This window comes from Python bivittatus, unplaced genomic scaffold (assembly GCF_059951505.1).
Source record: "Python bivittatus isolate LINGU-HERP-01145 unplaced genomic scaffold, Pbiv_v1 ctg000480_np1212, whole genome shotgun sequence".
Classification (NCBI taxonomy): Eukaryota; Metazoa; Chordata; class Lepidosauria; order Squamata; family Pythonidae; genus Python; species Python bivittatus.
In genome coordinates, this window is record NW_028277075.1 from 101,192,594 (window position 1) to 101,220,146 (window position 27,553).

The 27,553-nt window shown below is 36.5% G+C and overlaps 1 protein-coding gene across 23 annotated transcripts in view; it reads right to left on the reverse strand.

Annotated features, from left to right (window-relative positions):
- Positions 1–27,553, reverse strand: part of BAZ2B (bromodomain adjacent to zinc finger domain 2B) — a 214,393-nt gene that overhangs the window by 82,218 nt on the left and 104,622 nt on the right. For 21 of the 23 annotated variants that reach the window (XM_088146609.1, XM_088146600.1, XM_088146596.1 and 18 more), the window contains 2 exons: positions 11,682–11,834; positions 304–492 (listed from right to left, as the gene is read on the reverse strand). In XM_088146609.1, coding sequence (XP_088002735.1) covers positions 304–492; positions 11,682–11,832 — 340 coding nt within the window. In that variant the 5' untranslated portion in view covers positions 11,833–11,834. The remainder of the gene's footprint in view (positions 1–303; positions 493–11,681; positions 11,835–27,553) is intronic. The other 2 variants (XM_088146608.1, XM_088146612.1) reach the window with 1 other exon arrangement.

Consider the following 27,553-nt stretch of genomic DNA (forward strand, 5'->3'; position numbering starts at 1 on the left):
CCTAGAACCAGCCAGCATGCACTACTATTCTCTTTGTGCTCATGCAGCGCAAGTGCCTCATATTTACTCAACTGTAAGCCTCCCTGAGTTCAAAGGGGTTACTCTCAGATCAATGTATATAATATTAAGGATGTTCCTGATGTTGTACAATCTGCATATTACTGAAAAAAGCTGAATTTTTATCTTTAGTATGCAATATATAAAATCCATGCCTCTTTACTCTGGAAGGAACATTTGTGGCTGCATCTTCAAGCAATTTTTTTTTTTAAATGGAAGGTTTTTTGAATATATAGACTTGTTTACCTGGAAAAGTTGTTAGCTGGGGATGCGCTGCTAAGGCTGTGGGTGTACCAAGTGACCCCAAGCCACCAAATTCTGTATGCCCTGAGCTGGCTGTATGTAGACCAAAGACTGGGTGGCTGACCATTGGAAAGGCACTCGACACTGTGGACAGGTTACACGGTTGATCCCCAGCTGTTCTGAATAAATGTCCTGAAGGGGGAAAAAAGCAACACTTGAAAAGGTCCTGGAAAAACACATGTTCCTCTTGAAATATTTCTGGCTTTGGGGTTTTTGAATCTGGGTTCTTCTACAGATTTCAGCAACATCAGCAGCTATCAGTTTCAAGCCACTGGAATAATGCTGGCATTTTAAGGGCACTATGTTCTGTGAAAAAGGAAGCCTTGTATATGAAACTGAAAATGAATTCTGAAGCAAATTAAGTTTCAATTAAGGCTACCAGATCTGGGCTGTGAAAAACTAGACCACCATTAGATGTCAAAAAAAAAAGATACAAAGTCACTCTAGTTTCCAATGTATTATTACATTCCCTCTCACTAGGAGGTGCAAAGCATCTGTTAAGTTTAAAGGAGAATTAAAACATTTTAATGTTAATGCAAACCTAATGGATAACGGTCAAATTACAGCTTGGGTACAGTGAGTGTAAGTAGTACCTCTTCCACTAACAAGGAATGCTATTGGAAGGATACTATTGCACTATGTGCTAATTTTCCTGCTTGTGGACTTTCAGGAGGTATCCGTTTGGACACTGTTGGAAACAGGATGCTGGACTAAGATAAAACTTGGGACTAATCCAGTAGGATTCTTTTTACATACTTAAGTACCAGACTTGAACCTGGTGTACTTGAGTTCAAATCCTCGCCATTCCAAAGTCTATTATGGAATCGGAAGCCAATCAGTGACTGAATGCTACACTAAGCCATTTGCTGTTTTAACAATGTTTGCTGAACAAGCTATAGATTCACACATAGTAGGGATAATATAGTTTGTCTGGGGTTTACATGTTGTATAAGCCCAACTATTATGGCTTAATTACAAACCAAAGTTACATCAACGTGCCTTAATGATTTAGAGTAGTTTGTGGTTTAGCATGTTTCAGAAACCCAGCCAGTTTCCCTCTCAGGCAGTCAACCTACATTTCACCCAAGTTCCTTGGGAAAAGGTGGGATAAAAATGTTTGAATAAATTATTACTATTTATCCCCCTTCCTTATCATACCATGATTACAAAGGACGATTTTACCTGCATATGTGTCAGGATGTATTTTTTGGCTGTTTCAAAAATGCCACTGTTTCTAATATGTTGGGGTATAATTCCTGTGATGTGTAGAAATTATCACTAGGTGGTACTATTTATATCCCTTGCACACAGGACCAATCCCTGTGCTTCTAAACATTCTGATTATTTTAATTATCCAGGACAAAGAAGGTAGTTCCTCTGGCTGAAGAAACTGCACTGACTCTACACAAACAAGCACAAAACAATAAGGAAGCATTCATGCAAGGGATCGGGAAAGAAAGAAATATCTGAATGGAAGCCAGAGGCATTTCTTTAAGAACTCTTAGACTGCCACCAAGTCCAACTTCTGATTATTTACTGTAATTTAACCTATAGATTTTACCTTTAGGCAACTCCCTTTTCAGAGATCAATTATATTTGTTAACATTTCCCAAGGTACCCAGACAAAACGCAGCTTGGCATCCTTTGACAGGGCAGCCCTGAGTACCAAGGGGGCGATTCCTAAATCAGTGAGGCCACAATAACGTGCCACGGCTGGACTGCTGCATTCCCTCCTCGCTCCCTCTGATCAAAGGGAGAGGCGGACAGGCTGCAAGGAACCAGCCACCATACTTCTCTCTCAGCCATGCAGCAGTGGTGAAGGTGAACCTCCAAGTTGCCAGGCCTTGTCCCAGACAGCCAGACAGAACAGAGGAGGCCCAATTTAACTGAAAAAGGCCCACATTTCTCATGGACTTTTCCTGCCCATAGGATGGCTGATGCTTGTCAGTAGTCAGAGGTCAACCCTAATTAACCTTCCTACAGCACTCCAAGCTTCAGCAACTGCCCAAGAGTTGCTGGCCTGAAAACTACTGGTGGCAGGTGATAACGGTAACAATAGTCATAATAATAAAACACATCACACAGCAGTAGCATACAGGGAATCTTTCAAAGCTGGCAGAAGAACGGCTACATGTGGTATCCAGGCATTACGTATTAAGGGCAAAGAGATATAAACTGAGGATGGGAAAAGGAAGAACAAAGAACGGCAAAGTTAACTCACTCTAGAAACAACAAAGTATCAATGCACTTGGCATTTCCCCCTCAATTATACTGTTTTTAAATTAATCAGGGCTGGCAAACAGGTAAATGCCTGATCCCTTGAGTAAGGATTATCTCCAGGAGACAGGCAGAGAGATTTAGCACACCCAACAGGTCCTCTACTGTTAAATAGCCAGTTAGAATTCAACAAGGAGAATAGGGTTGAAATCCTTGTTCAGCCAGGAAGTTCACTGCTAGCCCAAGCTATCTCATAGGGTTGGTGAGGAAAATACACATGGAGAGAGAGCAGCATTGGGGCAGGTGATAAATATGTTAAACAACAACAAAATGCGGTATGGTTGTTAGCTACTGCAGCGTACCATACATAGTCACAGACATAGATATCACTGCATTTATATACTATACTAGCCTGATGTGCTCGTCCTGGGAGATATGGCATATGATATCCCTGATCGTGTGTCTTGGTCTTATGGTTTTTGGGGCTGTTTTTGTTGTGTTTATTATACTATGTTTTTATTGTTTTGTTGTGAGTTTTAACATTTTGTTGTGAATTTTCTTCGAACACCTACTACATGCACACACAGAGAAAGTATACAAACATGCAGACATATCTTTTCTCTTGTTTATGATTTAAACATTTGAGCAATTGCTCTCAAATCTTATGGGAACAGACTCATCAAGAAAATTGCAACAGCGCATATGTATATGCCTTAAAAGTGTGTCAATTTCTTACCAGATATAATTTAAGTTTTGATACTGATCTTTAAATCCCTAAATGACTGAAGATCTGAGTATGGGACCATCTGTCGCATTATAACATTCTTTTAAGATCTGCTAGAGAGGCCCTTTTAAAGATGTCCTCCCTCCAGTCAGATATCCATGTTTCTAGCATGGGGTGAGGGGGGGAGGCTTTTAGTGTTAATTTTAATCTCTGTGGGGTTTTTTTTAAAATACTCTGTTCTTAGTTTCGGTTTAGTTAAACTTTGCTAGGTACACCTTGAGTATCTACTGAAGTAGAAAATCAAGGCATAGATCAAACCAACCAACCAATAAAAACCAGCAGGCCAAGTTAGTTAGATCGCTACCTGTAAAAAATGCTAACTTTTGCAGCATGGAAATTGCCACTGAATGGCTCCCTGTATGAGCTAGATCACACCAGGAATCAGAGCCAAGTAAATCCTTGTTAGTCTGCCTATATCAAAGCTGTCCCCATTTCTGTGACAGATAACGCTTGATTTTGAACTCCTTCATTGTAGAGGAGCAAAGAGAGGGCCTTGGAGAAAATATGCAACAACTATAGCCAAAAACAAAAACAAAAACCCCTCAGACAGAGAAAACAAGAATGAGGGGGGGGAAATTGCCTGCCTTGATTCTCTTTGGTATAAAAAGGAGGGAAGAGGAAACACTACCAGGCTTTCAAGATTCAAGAATACTACAGCGTGAATCAAAAAAGAACAGTTCTAGTATTGCCTGACCTGTCCTACCTCAAGGTGCTTTACCTCAAAGGGAAACTGCATGGGAAGAAGAATTAAATGCCACTGGCCTCACAGAGGCCATGTTTAACAGACTTCTTCTGATTACTAAAAATGCAAAGATGTTTCCTGATACCATGGTATTTCAAACTAATGCTACAGTGAGATGTTGCTCGGGCAGTGTATTCTTCCCACAATTCATCTATTGTTCAAAATTTTTTAAACTAAGACCATTGCCATGGAAATTCAAACTCCATATTGATAGTGCTCATATGTGTTGATGCATTCATATGAAAAAAAGTTGCTGAGATAGTTATTACTTTACTAAAGTGTGCCATTTTCTGTGGAAATTGTATCCTTACACAAGTTAGTGCAAACTCAACATCAAGTATCTCCAACAGAGATTCCCAGGGATGTTTAGTATAGGTGCAGCAGGCCAACTGATGCAGTAATTTAACTCTAATTAAAAACTTATCTAGGAAAATGTCTGAAATAAACATTTCAGTTTTATGTACGTAACTTCTTTAAAATGTTCATGTTCACAATTCAGCATAGGTGCACCAAGGAAAAGTGATCACGCTAAGAGGCATTATCATTAAAATTAAGATGACCTATGTCAGAATATTGAACATTATTTTGTTTCATTTGCAAAGATTCTTAAAAATAACTATGCAACATGAAAACATGCCAAATTCCTGAACGTACTTTCCTGAGATGTAAGAAAAATATTCAAATATGCTTTGGAAATTAGAAATAGTAATCTTAAAATACATATTTCATAAACAAAACTAGTATATTCAAAAAAGAATCTGATTCTAGCTTATCCTCAAAGCAAGTCGTATTGAAGCCTGGTGAATTAAACAGATTCCTTCCATTCTGCCAACTCATTATCTTTTTGTTTCTTAATACATTAATATTCTGGCTAGAGATGAATATTTGTATTTCCTTTCATTTTTTTTCCTTTTGGTTTTTGTTCCTGTTAAAAAGTGCCAGCTTTCTGCATGCTTATTTTGCATAATGAAATTTAATACAAAACTACATTGCTTAAGACTCTTGACTTATATTATAATAGGCTGAATATTTTTCAGCAAAGCTTTTGAAATTCTACTAGCCAGTACGTAGATAAATGATTGAAAGTATTACCCAAAAGGCCAGCATCCATTTCGACAGGGCTGGTGTCTTAGTAACAAGGAACGATAAAGGCAAATGCCTTTATTAATATTAATGAATTTTGTGCTGCACTGTAATAAGCCTTTTCAAAAGAACTAAAAAGGATAAATACTTAACTAATGCCTTAAATGTAAAAAGGTGGTGAACAAAATCCTTTGAAAAGCAATGGAGGCACAAAAATGACCAGCTAGATCCCCACCCCACCCCAACTACTTGTCCATTTAAGACACAGGAGATAAAAGGCATTAACGTGAAGGATGGGGTTGGGGATTTTAATGCTCCTGCCCTCATAAAGAAGCTAATGCAATATTCTTTACTTTACATTTTGGTCAATGTGAGTGAAAGCTCTACTTCCATGATTTCACTCATTATCTGAATGTAGCCACAACATTCACACCTCTGTACTGTATGCAGTTTTACCTAAACGCAGAAATCTCTGAACAGCTTGTTGCAACATGTCTTTCAAAGATCAGATGTGTAAATTCACAGTACTGGCAAGTGTGTCTTCTGTGTTAAAACTGAGAAGAGTGCCTAATCATCGGGAGCGACTATCTGCCAAGTAAAGGTCTCCTGTTTTAATTAACATTTCTCATAATTTGGTACAATACTGAAAGGTTACAAATAAAAAGGGTTTGCTTTAAAATCACTGCCAAATCATAAAAAGACACATACCACAATGTATGTACTATTGCAAATAAGGAATATAGATATGCATGTGTGTATTGTAACTCCAAAGCTATGACAATGTAATTCTGTTTTTCACTGATACAAATGCTGAACGATATGTATACCTATCACTTAAAACTTCATTCCCCAAATCACAAATAGGTGAACAGAGAGGTAGATACTGGAGGCTAACAGAATTAGGCAATCTTAATCTTAACGTCTTCAAATCTGTTGGGTTTTGAATTACAGATTGCTTTGTCTCTCGCTCTCTTCCTCTCTCTTTCCTCATTACACATGAAGACTGCTTCCCACCATTCCTGGTTAAAGAAAAAACATGTTTTATCGAAACCATTTGTGACAAATTAAAATCTAATTCTGTCCTCTTCAAATCTCTTCTCTCCTTGACATAATCTCTCTCTCTCTCTCTCTCTCTCTCTCTCTATCTATCTATATATATAAGAAACCCGACAAATACATGAGTCCAGTCTATTAGGAATCTTTCTCCTCTTCTGAAAAACTGTGTATAATGAGAACAATGTTGACTATGCATTTGTCTTCATCACCATTTTTGCATACACAAATATTGCTCCCTCCACTTCATAATTAAATCTTCCATAACTTTCACAATTGAAAACTACGTATCTGGATGCTACACGTCTCATATTTAGGAGCGCTAAGTGATCCATGATACTCAATGATTATAGGTAAGATGCTTAAAAAGCCTTGGGTGTGTCTAGAAACTTCATGATCAGCCATTATAATTTAACTATAATTGGTGCTTGCTTTGAAAATCAGGAATGAAAACCAGGATGAATTGCATCTACATCATACAATAACACATGCACATCTTGCAATAAGCCATCTTTAAATAAAGGATGCCAGAAACCAGGGATAAGCAGATTGTGCCAGGGAGGGGTTAGGACCACAAAATTTGGGGCTGGGAGCTGCAAATGGTTCTTAAGGATAGGCTCCTTTCTTTGTTAGACATGATACACATGCTTTTTTTTTTAATATTACGTAAAATTTACAATCTGAAATGCAGATTATTTCTAGACCGCTAAGCAGAAAGGCATAAATTTCTTATTAGAGACAGAAATAAAAATGTTATTATTTATATTTGAGATCCAGATGCTAATTAGCACAGAGTTGGTTTTAGAGTTAATTTCACTATGTAGATTGAACTCTAAGTGAGATTCCAATGTTAGCACTTTGGAGATTACATTTCTAGTAGGGCTTCACAGGCACCTCTGTCATAATTGCTAATAGCATAACCTTTGAATCAGCCCTCAGGGAAGGTCCAGTGAAATGTATGGGAATATTCAAACTGCACTGGAATAAGTGGTGTGTGATTCAGATTCATAATGAGGAAAAATACTGCAGAAAATGTATGTGTAATGTAATTACTGTACTCAAATTACATGCATTTGGAAAAGTATTTTTCCAAAGTCACATTATATAATTATAGCAGCGTATCCACAAATAACAGCTGATCTGTAATACAATCTTTCTGGCACAACACCTAGAGTTTCAGTCTGGACTAAGTCTCTGTCTTGGGATTTGTATGGCTGAAGGACTGAAGTTTATTACAAGCCTGCTTAATAGACTATTGATTACTGCAAAGAAAATAATTATATTGCTTTGGATGAAACCTGAGCCTCTCTAACTGCGAGCTGAGATGAAGGTGTTTTTAACAGTATAGCACTGGAAACAATAACTGCTAAAACTGTAAAAGATAAATGCTCAATTGTATAAATAGATTTTTTTTTGTCTTCACAAGGTCCAGGTTGGCAAGTTAAGAAATTATCACGTGTTTATCTTATCAAAGATCACGTGAAGCATGAGACCAGGGCTAAAAAACATGCAATTATATTCTTTCTTAATTCTAGAATATCTGATAAATGTAACATTTACTAGATTTTACTTGAAAACTGCAGAGTGAAAAGCAGCTCCATATGTGTTGCTCCTGGCCTATATCAATAAAGCAAAGGCATTCTAGTATTAGACATGATCATGAGCTTACATCAAATGCACCCCAAACTTGTTAAATCAACAAACTTAGCAACCTAAGCAATTAAATACAGTGGACAAATATTCACCCATCTGTCTCTTCTTCATACATACACACAGAAAGATATGGTTCTATCTCAGTGTTCAAACTACATGACAGCAAATTGTATGAAGGAGATCATGTTACCTTGACTGGCTTTTATGGTGGTGGCATGGAGCAGAATAATAAATGGAGTGGGGGAAAAACTGAAGAACACCCTGTTAATGTATTATGCCTTATTCAAGATCCTACTTGAACAAAGAAATGCAAAAACAAGATGAAAAAGCCATTAGTGTATAAAATATCTGATTACAGCTGGATTCTTGATAAAGCTTTTTTCTAATTATCCAAAATCTGTGTAGACTGGTGTCATGTTAATATCTTTCTCAGTGCCCAGTAAGAAATATTCCATATAAAGTAAACGGCATTCTAAATTTTGATTTCATACTACCATAAGAATATGATTATACTTTACTGTTCTGTAATTTATTCCTTTAATCTTCAGCCAGCCTGAAGATTTAAATAAAGGAACATTGTAACATTGACTGGCTGTTACAATGTTCCTTTATTTAAAATATGAGTTGTTAGGCAGAAACCCAGGGAAAAGCAGGTGGGAGAGGAAACACTTTGGAGCTGGCTGGAGTGAAGACTAGCTGAGAGAGAAATGTGCGTTGATCATTGGGCTCATCTGAGATCCGTTCCACACACAAGGGCTACCGATCTAAGATTCCCACCATGCTATAAGGGTTTCATAGGCTTTCATAGCAAGCTCAGCTGATTAACTTGTCTTCAGTGGTTGCTCCCAAGGAAACACTACAAATAGTTTCGGGGCAGTTTCCCACTGGTAGGAATTCCCACTTCCTGTCCAGAGTGTTTCTTTCCTGATACCTTATAACGCTCCTCCCCTAGTTTCTGGCCATTTGGAGGATCCCCCACATGGTGGCCCATTTTTGTTTATTGTTTTATTTTCTTCACATCAAAAAGCAAACATGTTAGAGGAAGAATGAAGATAAGGTGCCATCTGATTGTCATTTTTGCTCTCCCTCATTTTTCAGCTAGAGGGAGAGCACTGGATCAAGGAGAATACAACAGCAGTAAGGATTAGGGCTGTTCAGCAATTTGGATTTGAAGAGGAAAAGATAGTCCAGAGCATACAGGGTCAGTCATGTCACTCCTGTTGGCAACTCCTTAAGGGACGAGAAGAATTATTCAACATGGTCTGAATAATTTTTTTTCCTTTGAATCTGAACAGTCCTCCTAAGCATTCTTAGGTGGCAGTTCAAAAAAGGTACTCAGGGTTTAGGGAGTGTAGCTGGTAGCAATGTGGGAGGGCCTTTATTTTGTTGTATTTTTAATGCCCTGAGCCAAATATTTATCATCTAAAGTGTACATTCCAAAATTATAATGTTAATGCAAAAACACATCTTCATTTCTCTGAGATTATCTTTCTATCATGGTTGCTCAAACATCTCACCACTTGCTGATCTGGACAATGGACCAAACCAATTATTTTGCAACTTTTATTTAATTAATGAAAGGATATATGAAACAAAATAAGTTAGCAACATTTGTACTGCACTGAGAGTCCACAAACCCATGTTTTGATTTTATACTATGAACCATATCTACAACATAAGACACTGCAGAGATCTCTGTAAATGCCGAGTTTTGCTCCTGAATGTGATTTCATATATTTCAGAAAATTTAAAGCATTTTGATTTGAAATTATAAATCTTAGATAAGCCCTGAGGAAGCCAATCTTAATTTAGATTCAGTTTTAGAGACTTTTTTTTTTGTTTCAGATACCATAAAGTTTGCATTGTAAGTCATATTAAATTTAGTCCATACTGGACTCTGAGTGAAGCCAGTTTATGGATCTTTTATTACAGTTCGGCCAACCAAGCTAGTGGAGGTGAAATAACTCCTGTCTGAAATCTCAAATTGCTGCTCGCAAAGTAAAAAAAAAATGAGATGGAACAATATCATTCAATTGAAGGTAAGTTTTTAGGTTCCTCAGATTAACTGTTAGTATTTAAAAATAAGGATCCTAAATTTCTTAATTCACCCAACATGCCTCCAGAACCTGCACTGGATTGCATAATAAATTTTCCCTCTTGGAGGCAATGGAAAAATGAAGTAACAAAACCTTCTCCCAGTCTTCTGCTTGCTCAAGGCAGTGACAGTTTTTCCACCACAGATCTTTCCACAACCATTACCAACTGATAAAAATATAGGTATCATGTGATTAATAATGTTGGTAGGTCAAGAGTAGAGCATCTGCTTTAATTTAAAAAGTTGCAGATTCAATCCTGGCCTGGAATGGGAAACATACTACCTTTATTCCTGGCAAACTGCATTGAAGATGTTACCTAGCCGGGTAATGAAACGTTCACAAGAAAACAGCCAAGCTCAGAGAACCCCAAGGACTCCACAATTCAACCCTGAGCTACGCATATTCACTTCTATTGAAACTGCTGCCAGTCCATGTAAACAGTAGTGAACTAAACAGACCAAGAATTTAACTACAAGTTTAATTAATTAATTAATTAATTAATAGAATAGAATAGAATAAGATTCCATTGCAGAGAAACCTCAATATAATAGACCCCCATTTAGTGAATTTTGGATGCAATAGACCAAATTTCCATTGGGACATCCCCCTGAAATCAAAGGACAAGTTGTTGCATCCTATGAAAATTTCTTTTCATTTTGATTGGAATGACTATTACAAAACAAGGAACAGGTATACAGTGATCTACCTTCACAAAAGAGACAAATTTTTAGCCCTCTATACAGAAAAAGTGAGAGGAAATAGACAAGAATATTTTCAAACTAATTGCATATACAGGTAGTCCTCACTTAACAACTGTGTGTTTAATAATGGTTTGAACTTACGACAGCCTTGGAAAAAGTGATTTATGACCTGTACTCACACTTACAACCATTGCAAACAGTCCCACTATCCCCCCATGGTCACATGATTGCAATTTGCAATCTTTTTATGATGGTTATTAAGCAAATCACATGATTGTTAAGCGAATTCTGACAAAAAATGTCCATTGGGTAAGCTGGATTTGCTTAACAATCATGTGATTCGCTTAACAACCATGTGATTCATTTAACAACTGTCATAAAAATGGTTGTAAAATAGTGTCTGGTCCTATGGTGACTTGTTTAATGACTGCTCCACTTAATGACTATTTTTTCCAGTCCCTTTGGGGTCGTTAAGTGAGGACTACCTGTATATATGTGTCTCACTTGAAAGCAGGATATTCGCCGGAATCCTTAACCTTCCTGAAACTAAAAACTATTAATCAGAGGTGAAGATTCTCATTCCTTGGATTAAGTGTTTCCAGTCTAGATTGCCTGGAGGGAAGCTGGCAAATCCAAAATAGTTTGAACAATCCAGTTAAATTTACATTAATTTAACCATAATTTTATGACACCACATTATGATATCATTATGCAAATAATGTAAATCACCAAGAACTGGACAGAAAGAAGAGTTTATCATGACTGGGACAATTTTACTCAATAGGATATAAAGAACAAAATAACGATATGCTTTGATCCATGGCTGTGAAAGCAGCTTTAGTCAACTACTGCAATTATCTTAAGTTTCTAGTTGTTTCTTACATAGCTTGTTAGTAAGTTTCACATCCATATGAAGCTTATGACATCAGTTCCTATTTGGACATAACCTAAACAATCCACATGGCACAATCTCACAAATATGACATATTCACCACAGGCGTTGATTGTGGAGCTAAGTGACGTGGCTCCAGTGGAAAGGCCACCTTTGGAAATTGCTGAAACAACTGATGCTGAGGACAAGGCAGGAGATGAAGCTGCAGTTGAGGAGGCTGCTGTTGACGTTAACCGCTCTCCAGACTCCATATCTAGAAAGAAAAAGGACATGTTAAAAAAAGGACACATTAAGATGGGCGATTAAGGGTTATCAAGTGTTTCACCAAGACATTCTGCATTTTGCAAAAAGCAACTAATGAATTTGAAAGGCAATGGAATCAAAAGGGCTCCATATGTTCCTTTATAATGGTGAATCTTGCCTTAGGACTTTATACTATAATCCCAAATGTATGACTGAATTTAGTTTGCTGAAACGATATATAACATATTCAATCAACTGAAACTGGGTCCTTCTTGCTAAGTATTTCTATGATACCAAACTATAAAGAAAAGCATGATTGATAGATTGATAGATTGATAGATATAAAATAGTCTTGGAAATGACACACTATTTTCAAAAATGGTTTTAGTTTTGCTCTGTTAAGTAGGAGTGTAAAGAATGAACAGAGTCATGGCCAAGGCAGTTTCTACACATGAGCCATTCTTCTTCTTCTTCTTCTTCTTCTTCTTCTTCTTCTTCTTCTTCTTCTTCTTCTTCTTCTTCTTCTTCTTCTTCTTCTTCTTCTTCTTCTTCTTCTTCTTCTTCTTCTTCCTTCTTCTTCTTCTTCTTCTTCTTCTTCTTCTTCTTCTTCTTCTTCTTCTCATATATCTTAAGTGCAAAGGCAGCCCTGTTGAGCCAAGTTCTGCCCTTTGTTCTTTTGCTGGTTAAATCCTGGGTGAACTGTAGGAGAAGCTGGGCTCTGATAGTAAGTTGTACAGTACCTGAAGCACTTAAGTTCTGAGCAAGCATTTCTGCCTGACAGCCTATATGACCCAACGGGAAAGGCATGATAATCTTAACTGACCATCAACCCCAGGGCAGAAGTCTGGAGGTGGTCCAGCTGGTGTAGAAAACCAGGCTGCAGCCAGGAGTTAGACCATCCACCAGGTGCTCCTCCCCTAGCAGCAAGAATAGCCAGTTCTGACATGGGAATCACCTTGGCAGGATCAAGGTAAAAGCAAAGGAGTATGTTTGTTTATCTGCATGAACTACTGTGCTTATGTTCATATAAAAGTGACAGAAATGCAGAAGAACTAATAAATGTTTGGTAGGTCTACTGCTTAGATGTATGTATGCAGTATGTATGTACTCTATACTCTCTGCATGCTCTTGGTTCTTGTTGATGTTGTGATTCAGAATGCCTTTATACTGTATATGCAGTGAACGTCTTCATCTTCAAAGGCACTCTAAAAGTTCCACAATCTACAGGAGAAATGAGCACACACAAACACATAACTATTCCTCCTTCTTCTGCTTTCCAGAAGTTCTATGCTGATAGCTTGGTTTGGTTGCAGATTTTGCCTTGGGTATCACTGTTGATTCATTTTCTTGCACTCTGTACTTGGCACACTCTTGTGCCCTTTTGTTTATGGATATTTTAGAATGCAAAAAAAACTTATGGTGGTTGGCCTGCTAAACTTAGGTGTGTATGCATTCTGTGCATGTTCTTGGTTCCTGATGACTTTGAGATTTAGGATGCCTATGCAGTGAGTATGTTATCTTCAAGGCACTCTGCAATTTCTATAATCAACAGGATAAAGAACATGAACACACCTTTGTCCTTCCTTCCTTCTGCTTTGGAGGAGGTAATGGACTGAAAGGGTTATGTCATGTCTGACAGATGAAAAAGACAGAGCCGGCTTCTTGCTCCTCACATTCTCTCAATAAGATACCCTCAGGGGAAACGGGTGCTTTAAGTTCAAGGAAAGCGAAGGGCTAAGGCTACCAGACATAGGTGTTCAACATCAGACAATCATTCGATGGCAGCAAAGAGTTTTATTTGTATCTCTTGGCCATTGTCTAGCAGTTCTCCAGATTTTTGCAAAGAAGCTTGTTCTTTATGTGCCTATGGCCAGAACATCTGAAATGTTTTCTGGTTTTGTTTCCATCTGAATGCAGAACAAGCAAATCAACCCCAAACTGGGTTGACAGAACTTCCAGGACATAATGTTTTCTTTTGAGTTTTAAACAAAGCACATTATCCATTTTATGTATACCCCTACTGTCTCCCACATGTTACAACAAATCAAGCCCTGGTTTTCATCTTGGCTTTATCATTTATTCTACTTATGAGAGTAGGGGTGGAGAATCAACTACCCACTGCAAGATCTGGAGCTCCGAATTGCTTTTTGATTCTGAGATATTCTGATTCTAATATATCATGTAAATTACATATCTTGGGGAAGCTCATGATTTTATAGAAAAACAGAAAGACTTTTTTGGATTCTTTTATGTACTTCAAATCATAAAGTTTCAAATTATTTTTTCACAAGACAATTGTGAAAATTATTATGGGGGAAGTACATATTTAGACTGTCAGAGGTGAACATTTTGGATTAGATTTTTCTAAAGATGGTATTTGCTGAAATCAATGCACTGCCTCTTTGAAGGATCTGTTTACATCACACAGAAAGTTGGCCTATGTTTTTGTTGAATATTTTAGCATGCCTCTTGTTTTTTTTTTATATAACATTTTAGACATGGTTCTATTTTTTCTGTACTGTGTAGAGAATTTGTAAATTTAAAAATCTTTTAAAATATTCTGTGTTTTTTTACACAATTTATTTACAGAATTTTGTTAACAGAATATCTGATGGCCAAAGTTAAAGTAAAATCATACAAATATTACCACAGACACACAACAAATACATTCAAAACAAAAAATCTGGAAATACTTCAGTAACCACAATTACTTCAAGTTAAGTGTGAAAGTAATAAGACTCAAAGGTGTAATTCTATGACTTCCATGAAAACAATCCCCACAGACCTCAATGAGACTTAATTCTGAGTGGACTTTTTATAGGATTGCATCATTAATTAATGGTGTTTCCCACTGGTTTCAGTGGGATTAAAAATACACAAGTCTACTTAGATGTAAGCCCCACTGTACTCCCCGTTAAATTAGTACAGAACGGCAGCTCTAGACATTACTAACTTTAGCTGATTAGAGCTCAATATAATTAACACTATTTATTAAGAAAATTAATATTAACATGATTTTATGTTAATTAAATAGGAAAAGCCTATAGCCCAAGGGAAGTGCACGTAAAACTCCTCCACCCTCCCTTTCAGGTAAGTAAGTATTGAAATTAATATTTTATCACATTATTTTATTTGATCCATATGCAGTGCTCTCAAATATCAGTGTTATCTTTCCACAATTAAACAATAAGATCTCTCAAAAGATTCTCACCCAAGATTATTTGCAATATGTGATACAACCAAATTTCTGAGAAGCCAGAATAACTGAAGACATTATAAAGAAATGTATTAGCAGTATTTTAAGATAAAGTGGAGTTGACTGAAAATTATTTTTCCAGGGAAACAGGAGAGAATGACAATTACTCATTTAGGGGAAACTCTCAAAACAACATGTCTTCCACAGCCAAACTTTACGGCTTACTAGATGTTGATCAGTGCAGCTAAAATACTGATATGTCACCAAAACTTTATCGATAGCATCCTCTACTGTGTTTTGAGAGACCTAAGAATTTTGTTTTTAATTTAAGACTAAGCCTTAATTGTACCCAGTTAGTTCATTACTCTAAACCACAGCAGATGGCTGACATTGTAAGAGATAATCCCTGAAAGAGTCATTAGTGAGGATCAACGATAATTAGACTGCAACCCCAAAGGTTCACAAGAGAGAATAAAAAAAAGTATCAATATAGGCAGATCTCCCTGTGAAAAGCAACAAGTGCTTATTCCATCTTTGTTCCTTGGCTAATGCATTGTTGGCAAATACACCCAACTGTGTCAAATTAAAGAATCTTATTACAGATAAAGCATACTTTAGATAATACAATACTTGCCCCTCTATCCCCCTATTATTCAGGACAGGTACTTTTTTTTTATTTATTCTGACAAGGATTGAAACTTCACTTCCAGGTTGCTTAGCAATGAACAGGGTTTTCAACAAGCAGGAATATCCAGCTGAACTGAAAAGGATGAACCACGTGCCTCTTTTAAAACTGTGAGCAAAACCTGTCTTTTCCTCTCTGCTAATTACTGTATAAATATTTCAAGGCACACTAAAACATGCTCACAGAAGCCAAATAAATAAATTATGTATTTCATAAAAACACACACATTGTAATCTTTTTTTTTTATAATTACAACAACTGCATATTGTGTAACGAGCTGGTAAGTACACAACACTGGTTTGTCCACGTACCTTTCCAGAAAGATACATTTATTAAGAGAAGGCACTGGCTTATTTTATGGGAAGTGACTCTCACACCACTGGATTACTACACGTGCCTACCATGTTACAGATTTCTGGTGCTGGATACAGTATTGGCTAGAGAGCACTGGCCTCATTGGAGAGGGGGAAATTAGTTATATCTCCTAACAAATTTCTCCCAACATGAGCGCTGCCGAGTTGAGATATCCTAAACAAATGTAGTTTCCTTCCTATATAATCTAAACTTTAAACATCATTATCGCTTAAATCCATGTTTTAAAATAAAATCTGTGTTGTTTTGTTGTTGTTATTAGAGTATTATTTCGATAAATTAAAAAGCATATTTTCCAAAAGAGCCAGAGATACTTGTTCAGGCAATACAAGTGTTTCCTTAGGGAAATAGTTTTAATGACTTAAAATATTTCTGTATTTGCCCTTGATAGTTCATCCCATAATTCTCTTCCCAACAGATTAAGTATGGGATTTATATAGCTTAGAACATCTCTTTGGTTAAATCTGCATTCTACAAAGGGCAAGACATTTCTGGGACTTGTTCTTATGGATTCATCTGCTATTCAGCTATGGGACAACCTTATATGACAATCAAAATAAATTTCATGCTGAAGACAACAACAATAGGATACAAACTACAAAGGGGATGCAATTTCCAACAGCAACAACTATTTCTTATCCGACGGTTTAATATAAAAAGGCATGACTTCTCCAATGTCCTTACATTTAATTATATACCAAATATATCACTGAAATTATACTGTTCAAAGTGCCCAGGTCTGGATCTGCTCAGGTGTTTTAGAGTCCACAGATATATTTAAGTTAGAGCTGGTATTAAATGGAGGTTGAATCTTGAAGTGCAGCGGGTATTGTTCTTTGGATCAAACATGGGTAAGAGGCCAAGCTAGAAGTTTCCCACTACCTGACGTAATATCAGAGTGAGTACCTAACTCCAATCCTTGCTATTTGAATTCATCACTGTAAAGTACTATCAAATCATATTTAACGTAACAGGAAACAAAACTTTGTTGCGCTGCAACAGAAATGTCTTTTTAAGGATTTATACATTTGTTCAGAAAAAAACCCTGTATGGTTGTTACTACAGTTAACAATATTGTTTTAATTAGAATATGAATAATGATTTAGAATAGAAAAGAATTTTAGATATGGAATGTCTTCTGAAACTCATTCTCCACTTTGGAAAATTAGTAGCCATTATGAGTTGAGTCAAATGTCATTCCCAAATTAAACTTTAATTCCTTTTTCACATCTTCATCTAGCTGCAATGGGAAGAGGAACAAAATGAAGCAGAATGCTCTTCTAATATGTGCCTCTGTATTATTCCTATTAGTATAAATTCCAGGAACTGTTGCTTTTCATTTTCTTCTATTTCACTATTAAGAGTCAGCTAATAGTGCCCCATTTTTGCCCCATTTGCCCCATTTTTTTAAAGATTTTTTTCAATCCCACCTTTATTATTTTTATAAATAACTCAAGGCGGTGAACATATCTAATACTCCTTCCTCCTCCTATTTTCCCCACAACAACAACTCTGCGAGGTGAGTTGGGCTGAGAGAGAGCAACTGGCTCAAAGTCACCCAGCTGGTTTTGTGCCCAAGGCGGGACTAGAACTCACCGTCTCCTGGCTTCTAGCCTGGTGCCTTCACCACTAGAACAAACTGGCTCTAACACTTCAGGCTAACAACAAAAAACAAAAGCTAAAAATGGTATCTGCAAGTATTTAAAAACTAAAAATATTGAAAAACGAGAAAAGCTGCAGTATAGCATAAGAAGTAAAACAAAACCCATATACCACCATCAACAGAAAAAAATCAGAAACTGACAACTCATTGGCAAAGGAGATAAACTGATCTTACGAAGCAAGGAGTATGCATGGTTATCTCAGAGAGGAGTGTGCTGTGAAAAAGGGCCTTTACTAATTCAACTCAGAAAGGAGAGAAGACTCATGCTTGAATGGGCTACCTGTTCAGATCTTAGGCAACTTTTGGAGAGGGGATGATTCAGGCTGTTGAGATATTTGCTCCTCTGTGTTGCACCTGATAGATTGAATGAGTTCCTGAGCTTCTTGATATTCTGATGGCAATGAAATATGCCAAAATGACTACAGCACACAAGTCTGACCAAAAGCAGGAACCCCCTCCCCTTTTAAGGGCTTTTCTGTGGGGTTACTCAGTGAAGAACATTTAAGTTCTATCATCCCTGAACTTACCTCTGTATGGACTTTGTACGTTCTTTTTTCTTTTAAAGAAACACAACTTAGCAGAAGAAACCACAACTGCTGGACTTAAGTAGGAGTCCTTTTCTTTTAGGGAGTAGTCACTTGTATTGAAAACCACTGAACATACTAGTATCTCAATTATTTATTCAGGACATCTTCTAACTAATTTCCCTGGAAGAACTTTTTAAAAGGTACTATTTCCATAGGCTCCATCTGCCTGGGGTGGCTTTAGCATTGAGAGTTGCTTTCATCTTAGAGATGCCTTTATATCTGTACATCTCAGCTGCCCTTGTTAGCTGCTATTTACCTACAACTGGTAAATTTGGCGAATTATGGAAAAGGAGGGAGAAAGAAAACTGACAGACAAGAAAATGAAAGAGTTCCTTCATGTTTATCTTTCCTAGTTATAGCTTTTCTGGGCTCCAAACTGTTCTAATGTTTTCTGAAAAGAACTCATGCATTAAGCCAAAGTGTTTGAAACAAGATCACTTTCTAATTTTATATCACTAAGAACTCTGAACCACATATTTTTCTTTCCTTTCAAACAAAATTTTAAAAACCATCAGTAAGATCAATTTCTCTAGGAAACCTTGGGAAAGGATGATAGGAATCAATGTCTTAACCTATTGTTTCCACTGTGTCACACATTTCTGTTTGTGCCACCAGTTGTTATTCTATTTTCTCCCTTCTTCTCTTTCTTCATTTCATCCTCAAGACAAGTACCAAAATGAGGAGCTGTTCTGTTTTGCTTTGGCTATATAAGATTTCACTATGACTAGTCAAATAAAGTGGGATCAGACAAGACATTAGTTGTGCTTGTATATCATAACTATGTCCGTGATTATGAGTCATAATCCAACCATGATATTTTTTTCAAACCAGAAAATAGGTAGGAGGACCAGAATGATTAGAAAGGAGAAACCTCTGGAGACATACGAGCTAAATGTCACAACACATCTCTGCCTTTGCACAATAGACCTTGACTCCTAGGCTCAGGTTCCTGTCTTCAGAGAACAAGAATTACAGGTAATTAATTTTATTCCTTGACACAGCGCTTACATAATTTGCACAAAGGGAAATGAAGTACCTAAAAACTACAGAAAAAAGTTTAATGAAATTTTACTAAAACCTATTACATTTCAAGTATGCCAGAGAATTGCAGAGGATGGATCTGCTCAAAAAGATAGAGTGGCTATCCTACTAAAGGTTTAGAGATGGGTGAATCTGTGAAATTCAATTCCACCCCATTTCTGACTTTTCCAAACTTGAGTTTCATCCTGTTTCCTGATCAATTGGTTATTTTCAAAAGTTAGCATAAAACATTTTATAGATCTTTATGTGTTTTCATCTTAATATATGAATTTTTGTAAATGATTTTCTTTAACACATTTTGGTATGTACTTCCTCCTCATCTACCTATTTTTCTTTAATACAGTATTTTCAGAAACAAATTTAATTCCAGATACAGGAAGATTTATAATTTCTTTTGGCTTTATTTATATTTATATTTGAGAATTATGGTTGGGTGAATTTTCATTAAAATGCAACCCAAACACTTCTACTTCTCTATTCTTACACATAATTAGCTTAAGATATTGTCACTTTTCATACTTACGATCTAGTAGTACAAGGAGAAGGTGATTGGCCACCAAAAGAATACTAAGCATGTTGTGGTATCTGGGATTTGTAGAAGGAAAATAAGGGGCTTCTTTCTTCCCATATACTAGGAAACCTGCAGTTCTCAAATGTAGCAGCACTCTAAAGCAGACAAAATCTACAATTGAGTTACTGGTAGTCCTCAACTTATGACCACAAAAAGGACTGTAAAATTTGTTGTTAAGCGGTGTGGTCATTAGGTGAGGCATCACATGACTGTGCCAGATTTTACATTTTTTGCTGTGGTCGTTAAGCAAATCACAGTGGTTGATAAGTGAATCACGCAGTCATTACATATGGTTCCCCATTGATTTTGCTTGTTGGAAGCCAGGTGGTTGCCAAGTGCCTAAATTTTGATCATGTGACCGCAGGAATGCTGCAACAGTCCTAAGTGTGAGGACTGGTTGTCACTTTTTTCAGCACTGTTGTAACTTTGAACAGTTACAGAACAGAGTAAAGCTTTTATTAATAAAATGGCAGTCAGTAAAAAAGCCCAAGAAGCAAGTTATTTAGTAGCAGAACTTATTACACAGCAAAGGAAAAATCATGCTTTAGGTGAGAAAGTAATCATGCCAGCATGTAAAATAATAGCGGGAAAAATGCTAGGACCAGATGCAGTACAAGAAATTGAAAAGGTTCCAGTGTCAAACAGTAGAATAAGTTGGCGTATTGATGACACGTCACATCATTCTGAAGAGGTTTTGTGTGATAAACTGAAGAACAGCAGCTTTTCTATCCAAGTTGATGAGTTAACAGATTTCACCAATAAATGTCATGTTATGGCATTTGTAAGATTTGTAGATGATGGTGAAATTGAAGAAAACTTTTTCTGCTGCAAAGAACTACATGAAACATGCAAAGGCCAAGATGTATTTAATGTTTTGTCTTTATATCTGGAAACAAAAAGTCTGTCTTGGAGGAACTGTGTTGGCATCTATACTGATGGTACTCCATCAGTGGTTGGCTCCATGAGAGGTTTCATTTCTCTTATAAGAAAAAAAAAATCCTAATGTTGTCACAACACACTGCTGTTTTCACAGAGACATGTTGGTGTCTAGAACTCTTCAAGATGAAATGAACAAAGTTCTGGATGATGCTACAAAAATGGTTAACTTTATTAAACAAAGACCAGTTCACTCAAGAATGTTTTAAAAACTGTGTGAAAACCTGGACAAAGAGCATGTAAGCTCCTATTATACACAGAAATATGGTGGCTCAGCAGAGTTCTCAACAGGGAACTCTTTCTTCTGAAAGCAGAATTGCAAGAGTATTTTCGAGAAAACAGAATTCCACATTTTGCTGAGTGCTTTGAAGATGGAGAATTTCTGCATAAACTAGCATGCTTAGTGGACATCTTTTATCACGGGAACCAGCTGAACAAGTCTCTGCAAGGCACTGGAGAAAATGTTTTGACTTCAAGTGACAAGATTCTTGGATTTAAAAGAAACTGAATGTGTGGAAAAATCATGTTGCAAAAGGAAATATTGAAATATTTCCACTGCTGCTTGGGCTTGAGAGTGAGGGAATGTACCAAAAAGTCTCAAATCTAATTGGAAACCACCTGGAAGTACTGCAGAACAAAATTGATCAGTACTTTCCCTCCCTTTCAACACAAATGTATGACTGGGTGAGGGATCCTTTTTCTGCATCTTCTGCTCAGCCTGAGAACTTCACTTTGAAGGAAGAGGAAGAACTTTGTGAGCTGCAGTCTGGTCAAGATGAGATTCACTGATCTGTCCATGGACAAGTTCTGGATTCCTGTGAAAGAAAAATATCCTGCCATTCACAGGCACGCACTGAACATTTTGCTGCAGTTTTCAACTTCTTACATGTGTAAGCAAGCTTTTTCTTATTTAACAAGCATCAAAAGCAAAGATAGAAATCATCTTATTTCAGTTGAAAATGAAATCCATGTGTGCTTATCTCAAGTTTGGCCCAGAATTAAGTATTTATGCAGCAAAAAACAAGCACAGGTTTCACATTAAAGAGGTAAGTTTCATTCTTTATTTTTACTTTAAGAACACTGTTCATGCACATATACAGGCCTACACATGAAACAAATATAATAAATTTGTAACTTCTGACCTATATTTCAGCCTGAATGTGCAGGGGTTCCCCAAGGCCTGAAAAATATTTCAAGGGTTCCTCCAGGGTCAAAAGGTTGAGAAAGGCTGATTTAAACTATATTCCAATGTGGACTTATGTAGGAACATGTCCAGCAACCTTATATTTGAAATGTGTACTGGATCAAGTTGTATGGGAGCTCATTTACAAAGCAGTGTATTGACAATGTTATAATCTCCATCAATTGAAAATTTGATTAACTGTTAAGAGGTACAGATATAATTATAACCCTAATCAGAATCTCACTAAGTGCCAAACAGCTGAGAAGAGACTTGTTCATGCCACACATTAAGCCATAATGCAGTTTGTCTGGCTTTTGACTTAGTCAATTGTATGAACCCAGCCAATATTCACAATTAAGCAAATCATGGTTAGCATGAGGTATTATTGGGAGACTGTTGGCACAACAATGATAAATAGCGATTATTATTTTTGGTTTAGTATTGAGTGATAGGCAACAGAGTGATAGGCAACAGATGCTGATTAGAAGATAGGATGGATGGTGAAATTAAGGCATACCAACAATCAATTAATTATTAAACTAAATTCTACAAAGAGATTCATTGTATGCAACAAATTAACATCTTTTTAAAATAAAATATATCTACTTTATATACATACTTCAATGGATCTGAAATAGTTTTAGTTTTCACTGGTACTACATCATGATACTCAAAGCTCGAATCCAGTTAGGATACACAACAACAACAAAAACCCCGGTGAATACCAAATTGGGGATTTTATTTTTGTAAAGCTTAATTTCAAACTATGCTTGAATTACCCCAACATGCAAGAAAAAAACACCAGCTAAGCATTAATGACTTCAGTTCACCAGCTGCTACAATCACTTTGTAGCTACAATCACCCAAAATTATGGAGCATTTTTAGCTCTCCTGTAAGTTTGTAGAATCCTTCTCTTTCTCATATATTCTAGAATATTGGTTCAAATAATGTTGTAAAATCTCATGATTTTATCTCTGTGATCTCAACCAAACTTATTTTAAAAAACATCTTTTAAAAACCTGAATTGTAATATATATTATACATATACCACAGCTATAATATTTTAGAAAGAGAAATTTGGAGAGAGGAATGGAATAAAGGGCCCCTTATGCCCATATTTAAATGACATTTCTTAGAATGCTTATTTCTTGGTTATAAAAAAGGAAAAAAATCAGTATTCTACTGGGGAGACGTGGCAGCACGACACAGTTAAAACTTGGTTGCAAGTTCCTAATCATTGGTACCAATTTTCTAGGTATAGGAGGATATATTTATTTTTATTTAATATGGAGATTCACAGTTACCATGAGGCTCAGCATTAATGAATCTCTCAATCACTCTTTCATGAGTGTTCTTTTCTTCTTCCATATTCTTCACCATATATTTTCTCAGAATGTTCTCTTGCATATACAAGAACAAAAATAAGTGCAACTATGTAACAATAAAGTTGATACAATTAAGTGCTAGAACTTTTCTTTACCGTTAAGTGAGGCCCTGGAATCCTACAGTGAAACCATAATTTAGTGGATTTTGATACAATGGACTTTGCATCCAACAGACCCCATTTCCATGGCAATTTGCATTATACGTGTAATGACATAAATGATGTCATTTGCATCATTTGAGTAATGATACTATCACGCAAATGGCTGAAAGGACATAACTTTTGCATTTAACAGACATTTGTGAATAAGGGACACCCCCTCCCTTAATTAGTCTGTCAAAACGAGGTTTCACTGGGCATCTAAGAAAGGACATGCATTGTTAAAACCAGACCACTGGCAGCTCTTTCTGATCACAAGGTTCCCTCTGTATGAGGTCTTACACCGCATATCACAGATGAGCGACAGCTGTGATATTTAAAGCAGAGAACTTGGAACTCAGGAATAGGTTAAAAGGGAATCTTATGCTCACTTACATTTCTTATGCTCTCTCAGTTTAAAAAAAAAGAAACATTCTTTCCAAAATTGTTTTCAAATGATTTGGCAGCGGGACACCACAAAGACAAGATCTGACATTTGAAAGTCCTTGACACCGGCATTATAATTAGAGGCACAAGGTGGTGATTTTTTTGGGTTGGTTATCATTTATTATTTATTTGTTTTGTGATATACAATGAAACAAAACTGAAATCCAAGACATATTCATAAAGAATTCAATAACCTAAACTAATAAAAGCATTCCAGCAACATTAACACACAGTGTTAATATCAGCACCCATTGTAATTAACAGTATTGAGTTCTATTTAGTAGTAAATAATGGGAAAAGGCTGTTCATTCATTACAAAATGGGTCAAAAATCACCACAGAAGGGGCTGGGAAGAATCCCTCCCAAGTCACACTGATGACTTCTACTTCAAAGTTATCCAAACTTGTAGCCATGACTTGTGGAACTGCCTGTCTCTGATCAGCAAGGTACAATACTCCAGGTCCCATCTATTAGGAAGTATCATCTGGTTGGACCTGGGTATCATGCCTTCTCTAGGTATCAGCATCTTCCTGGACATCCAGATGGCCCTGATCCTGTTAACCTTTTGTAAGGTGTTAAAGATCTGGTGGTTCCCCCAGGCTTATGGGCTGGGAGGTCCTGTTGGCTGATTTGTTTGGTTCTAGTTCTATGACAAGGAGTGAAATATTTTTAGACCTTGTGCATACCATTATGTTTATTTTCTTGTTTTGGATTATTTATACTGTTTTTTTGCTTTGGTCTGAATCCTTGTTTGCTACCTAGAGTATTGTGAGAGGGGTGACTGTATAAATTGTATAAACAAACAAACACACCCTATAGTAAGGAAGGCTTTCCATGTACAGCTATATGTGAGAAGGCTTCCGTGTGAGAGCCAGGAGCACTGAGGATTATTATAAATGGAAGACAACCACTTCTGGACAACCACTTAAGATTCCTGGAACAAGGCAAGGCAATTGTACATCTGGAAGCATGTTGGCAACCTCGGTGCAATTCGGACATTGCACTGAATACTGTATATGTCAATACTACTAACAACAACAAGATGTTTTGGGTGAAGATCCTGACATACTGAACTGGTAAAAACCTCACTGAATTCACTGACCCTACCTTAGGTTTCATATGAGAAGTGAAATGCACTATTTTCTTTGTGCCACATTACTATCAAGGTAGGCAAGGATCAGGCATGTACCTCCTTTGTACTACTTTGACAACCAGAATACTCTGCAGGTGCAATTGACTACATATCCCATCCTTCCTGGAACACATTTAGAAGGCACCAGATTAGGAAAAGCTGTTCTAGATTAGCAAGTGTTTAACATCATCTAATCCAAAATAGAGTTTTAGGCATCTTAATTAATTTTGCAGACTGATCTTAATGCCTGTTCCCTCAGATGAAAGTCCCATTACATTTAGTAGACTTGATTCCCAAATAAACACAGGATCACAGCTTTGTATAAAAATAGAAGTTAAATCCTGTTAATTGAAATCAGCTGCAGTTTCCTCTGTTCTAAAAGCTACAGTGCTCCTTCTTCATCTGTAGCTCTCTTCAGCAGCCCATGATGCAATTATACGAATCACACGATGCAGGTGGAATCATGCTGAGTAATGCTTGCAGCCTTGAGTGCATAAGGTGAAGTTTCAGTATCCATTCTTTTCATCCTGGCCCTTTCAGGCCCATCTCTTGAAAGGCCACAAGCACACTGAAACGGAAGAAGGGGAGCCGAACGTATAAAACTATACTCAGCTCAATCTAGACCATTACTACTATCTGGGGAAAAAGTATGATGGGAATGTTCTTTTCTCCAAAGAAGACACACAATGGTGGTGGTGGGGTGGGGGGGAGAACTATTCAATGTTCACCAGTACTGATCAGAAATATTGTTGAAACTAGGGAGAATTTCATAAAGCACAGTATGCCCACAAATCAGCTCAACAAACAGAGATGTGTGGTAAAAACTACCTAAGCAATTGAAGACGCTGCATAACATTTTAGATAACAATTCAAATACTGCACTGGATCCTGGATAACCTAAAGAAATATTTGATAAAAGAAAAAAAGAAAAGAAAAAGAGGGAAGATTGTAACTGATAATGGCATCAAATAAACTCTTGGAATATCTCTACCACCATTTGCACCATCATTTAGTACTTAAAAGAAATTCAGTACTACACTGAAATGAGCAACAATGCACGCTCTGCAAAATAAAAGAGCAAAAATATTTCAAAGCACATTTGTCGTTTCAGAAACTCCACTGTTAACTTCTTTCAGTTTGGAAAAGTGTTATTTCCTGAAAGAATTCATTTTTAGATAAGCCGACATAAAACTGAAGTTCACTGTGATTGTATGACATTCTGGAGGTGTCTTTGATAAAACCTGATATAATGTTCTTAGTAGTATAATGACCTAAGGTATAAAATGGGGCTTACTATTTCTTTACAATGATTGAAAGCAAAAGCTTTCATTTTAATTGCAGTCAACTATGTATCAGAGCTGGTTAAGAAGCCATTGTCTAGCTTTTGCAGAATGTTTTTAAAAATACAAAACATAAAATTCACAGCATACAGCAAAAAAAAACCTTACAGGATAATCAAAACACTTTTAAACATAAAAATTTAAACTGAATTGGCATAATTGCCATTAATTTATTAGGATGCAGTTTGGGACATTCTGCACATATACATTTATGGGTATTTATGGGTCATTTTCATATGGCAGCTTCTTTTATTGCGGACCTTTTCCCATACCGCCATTCTCTTTTGCCGTCAAACAAGGTTTTTGGACTGCATAACACCATACAAAATTTAGTCTCTCACACACATACATTCAGAATTTCACTGACTGGTTTATTTCAATAGAAGCATCTGCTTAACTCCATAAAATTAATCATTTATTTATTCTACCCCATTTTAAATCCATGGGACTTTAAAATGCTAAAGTCCAACTTTTTGGTACTCAATTAATCTGTCCCAAAGTTAATTGGGAAAGTAAATATGCACTTCCAGATGATGAGATGATCATTATTCCTTTTCTCATCTACTAGTTTGTTAAAAAAAACCTCACTATACAGTTAACATTTTCCTATTATATGTTTTCCTATTATTATACAGCAGCTAGCACTAGTTATGAGATATTAGCGCAAAGACTTATTCTTCCATTAAAACTTTACATTTCAGCCAAAGAAACTATTTAAAAATAAATAAATAGATCATTGCATACCAGAGGCTGAATGCCCTGGAAATTCAAGGAGAGATGGAATGGGAGGTTACATGATACACAAGTTGATATCTACGACAACACTGCTTAAGAAAAATTCAGCATGACTTGTGACCTATTTTATTTATTTATTTAAATTTATTATAGCTGCCCACTCCAATAGACTCTGGGCAGCTTAATAAAAACAGTTAAAAACCTACCAAGCCACATGCAAATGTCCCCAAGTCTCATTACTATTTACTTAGTAATTGTGTTGATCCCCTGCCTTTATTCTATCAGGATACTGAAGGCGGCATACACTCCAATAATATT